This window comes from Epinephelus lanceolatus, chromosome 21, assembly GCF_041903045.1.
Source record: "Epinephelus lanceolatus isolate andai-2023 chromosome 21, ASM4190304v1, whole genome shotgun sequence".
NCBI classification, from domain to species: Eukaryota; Metazoa; Chordata; class Actinopteri; order Perciformes; family Serranidae; genus Epinephelus; species Epinephelus lanceolatus.
This window is the reverse complement of record NC_135754.1, coordinates 30,293,810-30,306,772: the sequence shown is the minus strand read 5'-3', so window position 1 is coordinate 30,306,772 and position 12,963 is coordinate 30,293,810. Positions and strand designations below refer to the sequence as shown.

The 12,963-nt window shown below is 43.1% G+C and overlaps 1 protein-coding gene across 5 annotated transcripts in view; it reads right to left on the bottom strand.

Annotated features, from left to right (window-relative positions):
* Nucleotides 1-12,963, bottom strand: part of sdk2b (sidekick cell adhesion molecule 2b) — a 468,332-nt gene that overhangs the window by 100,254 nt on the left and 355,115 nt on the right. For all 5 annotated transcript variants that reach the window (XM_078163249.1, XM_033611150.2, XM_078163251.1 and 2 more), the window contains exon 5: nt 3,192-3,325. In XM_078163249.1, the coding sequence (XP_078019375.1) occupies nt 3,192-3,325 (134 nt within the window). The remainder of the gene's footprint in view (nt 1-3,191; nt 3,326-12,963) is intronic.

The following is a 12,963-nucleotide window of genomic DNA, read 5'->3' as shown; positions in this document are numbered from 1 at the left end:
CTGTGCGTCAATGTGTGTGTGTGCATATGTGGAACATGTGTGTAATGTTCATGTAAATGCATGGCACGATTCCCTGAGACCTGCCAAGTTGAGACCTCCCACTAGGCCTTCGATCTAACCTGAATCTGTGTGCATGTGTGCGTGTGTGTGGTCCTGCGCCAGTATAATCAACCCTGCCACTGTTCTCCATATGTACCACAGCCTATTTCTGCTCCCTTGTGTTGTCAACTGTAATATGTTATCCACATCCTCCTCATTCACATCCATACTAAACTCCAGTCTAGCATGACATAAGATGCTGTCTGTTAGCTTTCCTCTTATAATTCACTCTGCTGAGCTGAAGCCAACCAAATTGGTTTGATTTGTGTATCTTGTGTTTTTCGTCATGGCAGCTCAAGATGCTGGTGAATATTAAGAACTATTTGGCAGCAGAACAGTGTGTCTGTGTCCCCGCTCCCGTAGCTTTCTCTTCCCGTGTGTGTGTGTGTGTGTGTGTGTGTGTGACAATGTGTAAATATGGATACGGATACACTTCAGTGCAGGGAAATGAAATCTGATCATAAAGGTTGAGCTATTTAGATGTCGCAGGGAGGTGGCAGGGATAGTCAAATCTCAGAGTACGACAATGTTAAAGTAGACCTTCATTCTAAATTTCACTTTGGTGAAAACGCACTAGTATCATCTGCATAATGGCACCCTGTGTCTCACTACATTTGAGAGGGAAATACTGTGCTTTTTATGGACTGCATTTACATAGTGCTTTTTTACACTACAGGTCTCATCCACCCATTCACACACACAATCACACACTCGTAGCCGAGGTTACCATACATGGTGCCACCTGCTAATCATTAACCATTCACACGCATTCACACACCGATGGAACAGCCACAGGGAGCAATTTGGGGTTCAGTATCTTGCCCAAGGATGCGCTGACGCATGGATTGCAGGAGCCAAGGATCGAACCACTGCTCTTCCGATATGTGGATGACCCGCTCTACCTCTGAGCCACAGCCGCCTCTACTATTATTACTAGTTACATTACAAATGAAGATTTGACATTCAAAACACATAAGCCCCGTTTCCACCAAACACTTTCAGTATGGTACCTTTGGAACCAACAGTAACCCTTCAGACATGGTACCTAGACTAGGGCTGGGCGATCATACGATCTCAATTCGGGATCGCGATAAAATTTTGATCAATCTCAATTATCAGCATGGGACGTTTTGAATGGATATCACAGAACAAAAGTAAGAGCAACAACAGCATATCAGAGTCTGCCAGCTACCATATGCCATGCAGGCAGCATACGCCCACTTCTCATTGTAAGCGTGGCTACAGTTGTGACGGGAGGTAAACAGAGAAGTTGGAAGAAAGGAGAAAAAATGAGTGAAACTGAAGTCGAGGACGGCAAAAATAATGCAGAACGTGAAAGCAACATCACTATATCATCTGGAACCAAAGATATTGTTGGAAAAAAGAGATAATGTGACGTCAGTTGTGTGGAAGTGGTTTGGATAACGTTACCTCAAAAGTGACGAGGAGCATAGAAGCCGGTCTGCAAAATATGCCGGTGGCTGGTACCAACCAGGTAGGGAAACACCACAAACCTTTTCAATCACCTGAGACGGCACCATCCCAGTGACTACACAGAGAGTCTAACTATGCGGCCTCAAGTTGCCCCGACTCCACACACAGCCTAGCAAGACCTCTTCATCTGCTGTTAGCGTCGCTAGTGGCAGCTTAGCAAAACAATAGTCTATCCAGTCGTGTTTTGCAGCCATTACCCCATATGAGAAGCATTCAAAGCGGTAAGTTTATATACAATGTTTCAATAAGTTAAAGCTTTTATTTGACATTGCTTCTCGTTCTTTGAGTTTACATATGGCTAAAGGGGAAAAAAACAACCATAAACGGACAGCATGACTAGTGTTGCGTTCAGGTCCCCCCCGAAAAAAACGGGAGTTTTTTTTGGAAGGTCTTAAAAAAGTCTTAAAAAGTTATTGAAATTAACCTCAGGATTCCTGCATATACCCTGTAAAAACATTTTGTTCTCAATATTGGAAAAGCATATTATTTAGTGTTTTATGTTATTAAACTGTTATTGTTAAGTTTCAATGAATCTCTTGTTTCTTCAAGCTCCAATCAGGATGCTCCCTGAACTGGCAGAATCAGCAAAAACTACATATCGTGATAACATTTTTGGCCGTATCGCCCAGCCCTAACCTAGACCCTAGTGTTTCCACCGCAAACAGTACTTTTAAATGTGGGCGGGGTTGTTGTCACTCACTGCTCCGTCCAGCACTCACTGTATTTCCTCCTTTATCAGTCTGCACCTTGTTTATCGTCCACAGAACGAGGCTGCACGCCGACATTTTCAGAACAAAATAAAACAGGCTGCAGTGAGAGTCTCTCTCCATGGGATATTTAAAAATAGCAGGTTTGTGCATTTAGTCCTTCACAGGCAAGCTCAGGGGTTTAGTGTTGCTGCAGCCCACAGGAACTACGCTCCACAACGCTTTGTTTTTCTCTCCGAGTGAGGACTGGGTTGAAATTAATATATAAACGCTTGAAGATCCACTCACTACTAAAAGTGTATGTCATATAAAAACTAAAGTAACGGTCAGAGTTGTCACAGTGAAATTTAAGGTGTGCTGATGGATTCATGTCATCATCTCGTGCACTGAGTAACTTCACAAGTAAACACTCCACCTTAAAAGTTGCCGGCAGTCCAGCTGCTGTGAGAGGCAGCAAAACATCCTTTCATTTTATAGTTACAGTTTACTAATAAAACTCTCAACAGTATGAACAGTGGTTACATGAGCCTCAAAACCAGCCACAACTCAGCCCTGAGCAGCGTGACTGTCCTCTATTGACCAATCAGACTGCAGTGTTCACAGCTCCACCTTTTAGTACCAGATCTGTGTGCTAGGTACCCCAACAGAGGGGGGACCAAACATGGGGTACGGAACGGTTCCATTGGTACCATCCACAACTTTTCACAGTGGAAACAGGAAAAAAAAAAGTGTACTGAACTGAACTGTACTGCTTGGTGCAAACAGGGCTATGCTGACAACTGTAACAGCAACTTTCCACAACTGATAGTACTGCAAGATTTTAAAATCCATCCACACCTGTCCTTGCTGATTACAGAATGTGTGCATATTATACAGTAAGTGGTTACTCACTCTCTACTGATAAGGTGATGGGCTGGCTGGTCTTGTTCTCTCCATTCTTGTCATTCACCGCTTGGACGTAGTAGCGCCCGGCATCTGGTGCCACCGTCGACAGAATAACCAGGGTGTTGTCCAGAGTGATGGCACTGAGGAGGGAACACAAAGTGTTTTAAGACATTTTGAGTATAAAAAATAACAGGAGCAGAAGTTGAGACAGGTGTAATGAATCCATTGAGTGACTATTTAAAAAAACACTTTTCTGTGCTCTTTCAAAATTAAGAAGTACAAAGAAAGCTTCTTGGAAAAAAACAATACATTTTCAGCCTTCAAAGGTTCGACTGCCTAATTAGTGCTAAATATGTTTGGAGTCTGGCTGTCTGTCCACACTTGATCCCACGGCTGAAAAGGGCATTAAACATTTTAACATTTTAATTACACTGTTCAAGCAGCATTAGGTATATCGATTTACAATGTGTAAACACTGTGTTGGTGCTGACTGAGCAAGGCAGAAATATTGACAGCCTCCCTTGTTCATACTTCTCCTTATGGCTCCTTCTGAAATATGATAGCCCTGCGTAACAACCCAGGGCTTTTAATTGGCTATTTGTACCCCTCTGTTTCCTGTGGCCCGCATCTTGGCAGCCAAACACTTTTGGCAGGAAACAATAGCGTCTTCCTCGTCGGCTGCTGAAATGATGCCTGAAACACTTATCCATTTTCAGCACGCGTCCTATAGGGGATAAAACCTGGTGTCTTGTTGTCTCTATCAAGTCCTCCTTTGGACTTTCCCTCGTCAATGTGGCAACCAGCGAGGGAGAAATCGTCCTCCCTCCCCCTCCCCCTCTGCCGCCTGATGTTACAGCCCCCTGACTATGTTTACAATCAATAGTTTCTTATTATCTGCGCCTGTTCAACAATCTGGAGGTAGATAGCCCGTTCCAAGCGGGTGCCTTCCTCCATATACATCTTTTCCTCCGGCCTTATCCCTCCATCTACTGTTCTGACCTACTCCCCCCCTCGCTCCTTAACTCCATCCATTCCACCAGATGCTGAATGTGGTCATGTGGAGAAGCGATATCTGGTTATCTACCCTGACACACAACTACTGCACTACATTTGGGAATAAACTCGTCAACACAGCAGGTAAAATGTATTCTAAAAATGTACACATTTGGGATGTGTGAAACACCAGGGCCCTGTTTCAGAAAGCAGATTAAAAAAAAAATCTGAGCCTAACCCCGAGCTCTGAGTTGTCTCATCCTGAGATGGATAAATCAGGGTTTTTGGTTCCAGAACAGCTCATCAGTTTGTTCAGTCAACTGAGTTTTGCTTGTGTACAGTGAATGAAAAAATGCCATCATCAATGGAGACACAACACTAAGATTCACCATGGCGACAGGTGAGTAGAAGGCAGAGCTTCCATTTTAATCCAGTGGGGGTAGAAATATTCATCCATGTCCATGTATATGTGCACAAAAATCTTGAAAAAAGAGTCAGAGCAGGAGAAAGTGTTAGTAAGTTTAAGAGGTTTCACTGCTGGAAAGATCTTTTCATAAAACTTGACTGTCTTTATACCCTTTTAGGGCCGACATCACAATGACTCTCCACCACAGGGTTGTAGGCTACATAGGAGTCTTAAAATGTGGTCTTGTTGTGTTATTGGGAGCCAGAATAGAAGGACTCATGGCTCAAAACTTAAATTTGAACACATACCAGCCGCCACTGCCTGTCAACAATAATGAAGACAATTATACTTAAATGTGACGAGACTAAAGAAATGGACGGAGGCGATCATCAAAAATGCTCACATGTGCAGTGCACACTTCATATCAGGTTAGGGAAAAAGTATTTCCTGTTGTAGGGATGAATAACTTTATGTGTATTAAGGGTTATCATGTCCACCTCATCAGAAACTGGGGAGGTATTAAGAGGAATATTGGATTTCTCTGGAACGCTAACTTTTTGGCGCATTAGCTAACGTTAGCTTTGTTATCAAAACAAACTGAAGGAAACCGTTCAAGTGTCGTCCTCCCTTGTAAGATTGGCATAGTAATCAACCACAAAGCTTCCTGTGACATCATCCATCCACTGAGTGAGAGCATACGGGTCGCCAGTCTGGTCCCGTTGGTCAGAGTTTACTTATTCAAGTAACACTCGCGGTGATAGTGTTGTGTCGTTCATGAACGAATCATTCAAAAGAACGAATCTGTTGAGTGAACGTACTGAACTGAATCACTTCTGGAACTGATTCGTTCATTTCTCAGTTCAGCTGAGCTCAGCAGCGAGCGTGCAGGCCGGGAATGACGAATCACTCAGTGAACGAATCACTCGATCCCTGAGTGATTCAAATAATTTCTTCTCAGCGATACACTTTTGTAGGGACCGTTTTCTTCAAGCTAACGGCTAATGTAGCCAGGAGACAAGCCATAAGCCACACAATTACACACCTCCCCATTGTTTTAACAGACTTAGTTTCCAGATAAACAAACTTAAAACGTTAGGCTGGCCAGTAATGAGACTCACCAGTGCAGGGCAGACGCAGCAGCAGCTCAGTCGTGTATCAATTCAGTGAGTCGGACTACGCAGTACACAGTCAGACCGCCTCCTGCCAAGCACTAACCGATTCGGTGAACAAATCTTTTCAATTAACTGATTTGAGTGATTCAGTAAAAAGAAAAACTGCTCTGCCCATCACTAGTGAGTGACCTGACATGGTGCATTGGTAAATTCAGTCTGATGCTCTACACTAAAATGAGAGCCCTGCTGGTCGAAGAAACAGAGTGTTATATTTCTATATGAATCAACTAACAGTTAAGTTAATCACATGCTCACTCTGCTCGGCGCTCTGCTGCTGCATCTCCCTAAACAGAGTGTCCAGAGCTCACTCTGCCACTCAGACAGTGCGGTGCTCTGGATGACTAAACGGTACATTCTGACAGTACTCTGAATTTACTAATGGTCCAGTTTGTGCCAGAGTGTGCTCCAGCACTCTCAGTGAGTACTTCTGAACGCACCGCTCGCATTATCTTCCTCCATTGTCTAAAACAAGCCAAAAGAACTTGCTAGCTAGCACCTGCTAATGTCTGTGGAGAGTTGTTTTGCCTCCAGCTAAGCCCCGCCCACTGAAAAACATCATACTGTTTACAAAAAACACTAAAAAGGTCTACACAGTAGACAGACACAAATACTTTTGAGATTGGTGGTACATGACCAGAGAAAACAAAGGGAAAGTGCTGTGGCATTCGCATTTACTCAAGGGGTAGAAAACCTACAACTACCAAACTATCCAGAATTAGAAATTGCCACTGAAATGCTGTTGAAAGAGGTTCAGACAATAAACTGCCTTTTTAAAGAAAACTCACTTTCAAACTACATTCTGCACCACTCAGATATATTAACACATAATCCCCAATATTATAGGAATTATCTTCCATCAGTGTGACAAATGACATCGTGAGTGATAGAGATAATTATTCATTTAATCCCATGTGTCTACAGCTTCATACTGATTTTACAATTTATTCTAAGATTACACATTATGTGCAATAAACGCTTTAGTGGAACTGCTCTGACAAACTGACAGCTGTCTCCTGTGCACAAAGTCATATTGTTATACATATATATGTAAATAAGGACATGCAGCGGTTTTATTCTGAGCTAATATTTACATTCAGACATACAGTAGATCTCTGCTGCTTCTATCCCTTTAATACGGACTGAATAAATGAGGACATGAAATAGCATGACAGGCTCTGTGAGAGGGAGATGACAGTTACAACAGTAACTGACCCAGAGTTTCAGCTACCTCTAAAAACGCCTCCCAGGGTCACAAAACACGAACCAGGCCTGTAAAGACACAGACATAGTTACGCACTAAAGCACACATCCCTCACATCAGGACACAAAAGAGAGTTTGAGTCACTGACCAATCAGGAAGCTCGGTCTTTCAGAAAAATACTACTGTCAGTGAAACCAATCAATATCATTCAAATGGTTGTCGCGCCTACCCACCTTCTGCACTCTGTGACATTTCACTGTGATTTTCTCTTTGACGTTTTTTTTCAAGTTCCCAGAGTTATTGGTAGCACAACATCGGGAATAACAGCCATCTTAGAAATCAATAACAAAAAAGTCTTTGATCGCCGACAAGATTTATTTTTTCTGTAGAAGCACATTAATTCTCACTGCTTCTTGCACACGAGTGTAAAACTATAACCGTCGTGTACGTTTAAGTCGTGTTCCTGTTTCACAGCTGATGACCTCCTCTTTCTCTCCTCCTCCAATCTAACCCGCTCCACTTCTCCATCCACTTGTTCTTCCAACCTGACCTTCATCTCATCAGTAGGGGGATCTAAGTACCTGCTGTGCCTTGTTAAGAGAGCGACAGAGCTGATGAGAGACTGAGGAAAAGAAAGGATTCAAATAGGGATAAAAATACTCACAATCACTGAAATACATACAGGTATGAACACATTTAAAAAAACCTCCTTGCACTCATATTGTAGCTCCAGAGAGGCGTGAAGGGAAAGCAGTGGACACAGCACAGAGAGGGATTTAATGCATATAGCTACCTGTGCTGTTAGCATTTACAGTGTGATAACTTATGGGATCCATCTTCCTGACTGATTTCTCAGAGCAGTCCCAGCCACTGGGCTCATTTGGGATTCTCCGTGCATGCTGCGACTGAAAACAGTTTTCCTAAAGGGACTGGCAGGCCTCGATGGCTGCAGCTTATGATCTGCGGTAAATATTTAATGCTAGCTTGCTGGAGCGGTGACATCCTGGACGCACAGCCATGAATTATGGATCCCTTCGGGGATGTGGGCAGAACGGAAGTGTCCAAAGCGCTGAATGAATCCCAGGTGGCTTCCTGGGACCTTTCTAAAACGGGAACACAATCCTGGGCTTAACTTCTTTACCTGTCGCTTAAGAAACTCTTGAAGATGAAAATACAGGGTAGTCAGTGATGCTAGTAGGTATGCGTCCTGTGCCCCTGCTGCATTAAAATCTGAAAGGAAGCAGTAAACCCTTGATCGATGTGTAATTGGGATGCGCCCTTTTTCTTTCTTTGATATTGCTACATTGTAAACAACAAATACATGTTAAAAACAGAAGCCCTTTTAACACAGAGGTCACAGGGCCACCAAAAGTCCCTTCTTCATGCCTCCTTTGCATTTTTACACAGAGCCAAATGACCGTGGCTTCCTGCCGCTCCGCATCACAAAATCAAAAGAGGCATGACATGTAACCCTGTATCAGCCTCTAGTGTGACATATAACATGCGTGTCAGCAGCTCTTTATAAACAATAACAATGGTATTAACATGACAACAACAATCAGTTACTATGTCTGTTATATGGTGGCTGATCTCATCCTCTGCTCTGAGGGTAAGGAGCTCACCAACCTATTTTTTTCCCAATTTGGCATTTTTGGCCACTGTTCTCCTTTGAGTCAGCCGCTAACTGCTAACACCTACTATCTCCCTCCGTGGGTAGCACGCAAAACACATTCATGCTCCGCCCATAGAAAACCTAGATGCAAATCAAACCAAGAACTTCCTAACAGCCAGCCTCCACTTCTGGGGATCCATTGTTTGGAATAACGTCACTCATGGTACCTTGAAAGTGAATCCCTGTCCTTACTTAGCGTCATCTCAGATATTCATATCAGCGATGCTGTACATCGCATCACCGTATCTATCCAGCTCCCAAAAGGCCTTTGCACACCCAGTTATTTTTTTTCTGATGCATTTTTTAAATCCTTCATCCATAAAACATTGTTACACAAAGAAACCTTACACATTGAGCTTATATTTTAAGTACAATCTTACTACAGTATATAATGACGAAAACTGTCCGTCTGTGGGGGTGTGTGTGTGTGTGTCTGTTCCACGTTTTTCTCCTCATTGACTTGGTCAATCCATGTGAAATTTGGCACAGTGGTAGAGGGTCATGGGAGTATGCGAATGAAGCAATATTACATCAATTGGCCAAAGGGGGGCGCTATAGCAACCGATTAAAATTGCAAACCTTGAATAGGCATATCTCATGCCCCGTATGTTGTAGAGACATGAAATTTTGCACACAGATGCCTCTCCTCATGAGGAACAAATTTGCCTCAAGAACCCATAACTTCTGGTTATACAGATTTTCCGCCATTTTGAATCTTTTGAAAAACACTTAAAATTGATCACATAAAGGTGTATAACATCTCAAGGGTTTCACCGATCACCACACAACTTTGTAGGCATATGACCACACATAATCTGAGGGGACCCCTCCATTATTGACCCCATCAAACAAAATGGGGGCGCTAGAGAGCTAATTTCTTATCCAGGCCTAACCGCCGTATCAATTTTTACTAAACTTGGTAGATATGTAGAACAGGACGCCTCAAGGTGACTGGAGAAATTTAACTATAATTGGCAACTGGGTGGCGCTATTACAACAGAAAAATGCTTAAAAATGGCTAAAATGCAACCGATCGCTGCGGCTCCCCCTGTGGCTGAATGTTTTGTTTTTTTTGTTTTTTTTTAAATCTAATTTTTGGTATGACTAAGTCATGGTATGGTACTCAATGAGTATGGACTAGTTTTATTTATTTTGGTTTCTGGGAGATGCACTGAGTGAATAAGGACCGTACATATTCTGACGCAAAGATTTGTACAGTAGTAGTAACGTCGTGCAACATGAAAGTGAAAGCAGTGCTCTGTATATTTAAATATGAGAGTGCAATACAAATATATTGTCCCTAAAATCGATGAATAACTGCGATAAATATTTGTGATTTTAATATTGGTTAAAATAATTTGGATGATCATTTTGGCCATGATCGTGCAGCTTGAAGACCCACTCAAATTATCACCTGTGGATCATGGAACTAACAACCCATCAACATCACTGGGGTTGCTGCTAAGTTACAGGAGGCGGAGCTTGAAACGACCTGGAGGAGACAGCCTATTGTCTCTGATAATGTCCAGCACTGTATGAGGTGATCTTGCAAACTTTTTCTCTGTTTCTTTTTCCTCCACAAACCCACTCTCTACTCGATAACCCCACCCAACCACCTGACAAAATAAGTTTCAACTAATATTTTACCATCATCCAGAGCAAGTCCTGATTTCATCAATGTTAGTGGGAGCAGTCGGCAATTTTTTCCCCGGCTAGGTGATTTTAATGTGCCCCCCTGCTGAGCATTCTCTCCCTCCGCCTGTAATCAGGGCTGCTGCAGTGGGGGTCACACAAGACTTTGTTACACAGCGTGTTCAGCAGATCTAACTGCTCCTCGCGCTCACCGGTCCTCAGGGATCCAACACCACATGATGCAGGAAGAAATTAAAAGTAAGCCAATTATCCTGAATGGCTTTACATGTATATCAAGGGAGCACGAAGAGGGAGATAAGACTTTGGTTAAAACAGGTAATGGAATTGTTCTTTTTTTTTTTTTTTTTACCAGCTTCCTGAAGTAATTTCTTGTTTTAGCGTGTTGCTTTTTTTTTTTTTTTTTTATCTATTTCATTCTCGCTCTAAATGCATTTTGGTCATCCTTATTAAACTCCCCAGTCTCTCAGTGGTGTGTGAGCAGCTGCCTGAGGCTTCCTTGTAACGACGGCTTGCCACGTACCTGGCACGGTGCGGGGATTTATCAAGACACAGAGCTGAGAAATTTGGACAAATCAGATATGTGTGAACATGCCTCCGCCTCTGTCTGGTTTTTATGTTTATTCCTGCATCTTTGAATACTCTCTCTTTTTTATTCCAACCCAATTTCCTTTTCCATTATTATTCTCCAGAAAGAGCTGCGGTCCACGAGAGAGCCTGGCAGGCTGGACAGCTGCTCACAAACATCTTGGCCAACTGTGCAGCTTTGTGTGCAATCCCAGCTTTGCTCGCAGCGAGAAGCAGTACTAGTCTTACATGCAATTAATTTCTTCTGGATCAATTTATTTATGTTTAGCGTCAAGGGTGTTTTTTTCAGTGACTGCCAGCCTGATAATAATTCCACAGCACTTTAATCAATAATGATGATGAGGATTTATGTCTGATTGAAATAGAGAGATGGCAGTTTAAATGTTTCATTTGCCGCTAGCTGTTTCCCTTCTCTAATTTTCATTAATACTAATAAATTACATTACAAGTAAATTAAATAAACAACGATCCAGGCTCCTTATTTGAGAATGCATCGTCCCTGGACTCTGCCTTTGAATATCGAGCTTAAAAGCACATCTTTGTATCTCAACCGCTGACTGCCAGTCTGTGTGCATATCTTATTGTGTTAATCCAGTACAGACACAGTGTGACAGAGCCGTGCCTGTTCTAACACACGTGCACACGCTCGGGAGTGTTTTGGCATCTGTCGTGGCTGTCCCTCTCCGCCGGGCCGTGAGGGGCCTAACCTCGCTCTGCAGCTTCAGACCTCCATTACATGCAGACAAATGGCCCCGGTCGGCTGCCGGCCTCCCCCAGGAGAGAGTGAGAGCAGTCGACGGGATCAAGCAGCTCACATGGCTGGCTAAAGTATGAGTCAAACTGCAGCCAGTAGACGGATGAAGGCGGAATAAAGCCACAGAGAGGCAGAAGAGTGAGAGCGAGCAGCGGGCTGCATGCCCTACTGCTCAACAGACCTGTGATGAAAAAGCCACAGCTCCTGGGGATGGAGAGATGGAGGAGCGAGAGAGATGAGAAGAGTTAGGGGAGTGTTGCTCACGAAAACAGCCACTTGTTTTCACACCGGGGGCATGAACTAGAGATTTGTGGCTCACTGTTCGCGTTCTGCTCCCCTGTTGCTCGCGGTTGGTTGAGTGTTCAGAAAATGGTAAAGATAAAATGGATATCCCGAATACCCCGCAAGGTCAAATAGTGACATCTAAAGGAACTCAAGGCCAATTCTGATCAGCCTTGATATGCCGAGGGACCCGAGTGTTTACGAAACCAAACACAGCAGGCTATTCCTGAACCCATCCATCTGGTCAATCCAATGATACATCTATCTACAGCAGAACTGAAATGACTAATTGATTAATAGATTAGTAAATCAACAGAATATTGACTGTTAATAAATATCTGCTTATAGTTATTAGGGCTGCTCCCAACTGAGAATTTTCCTAATCAACCAAAAGTCCTCATTTAGGGCCATTAGTCGACTAGTCGCCTGCATGTTTACGATATTAATGGAATTATTAAATGATATATTTTGGGCGGGGCAACACAATGGTTTGAGTTGAAGGTGTGAGAAATAATAGTATCAGTAACATTGTTAACACTGTGCTACATTACAGAGAAATACAAAACTGTACTAATGAACCTTCATTAATATAGGCCTATATTTTATCTACAAGTGCACGTCACACACTGAGTGAGCCGCCTGTTAATGACGCTGTGGGCTAATGGGCATGTAGCTACTTCCATGTTTCAGATGATACGTCATGTTTGTAGTCGACCAATGAAGATGAGTTTACATATCACCTTGGGTTTGTCCTTCACCTTCTCAAAATGATCCCACACTTTGGATTTCCTGCCCGACATGTTATTAACTAGCCTGTGGAATAACCGCAGGTACCAGCCCTGGAAATTAGGGGCCGTACACGTGTTGTATCGTTTATAAATGTGTAGGCCTGTCGTCTGTGGGACAGATGTAAAGCTCTGGGTAGCCCTGCACTAACATGATCAACTTTTCCGTATTTATCAGACTGAATATTTACGGAAGAAGGGAAAGATATATGTCGGCTGTGATTGGTTTGTAACCTGACTCCTGTCTGACTGCTGAGCGTGGCCACTTCCTGTGT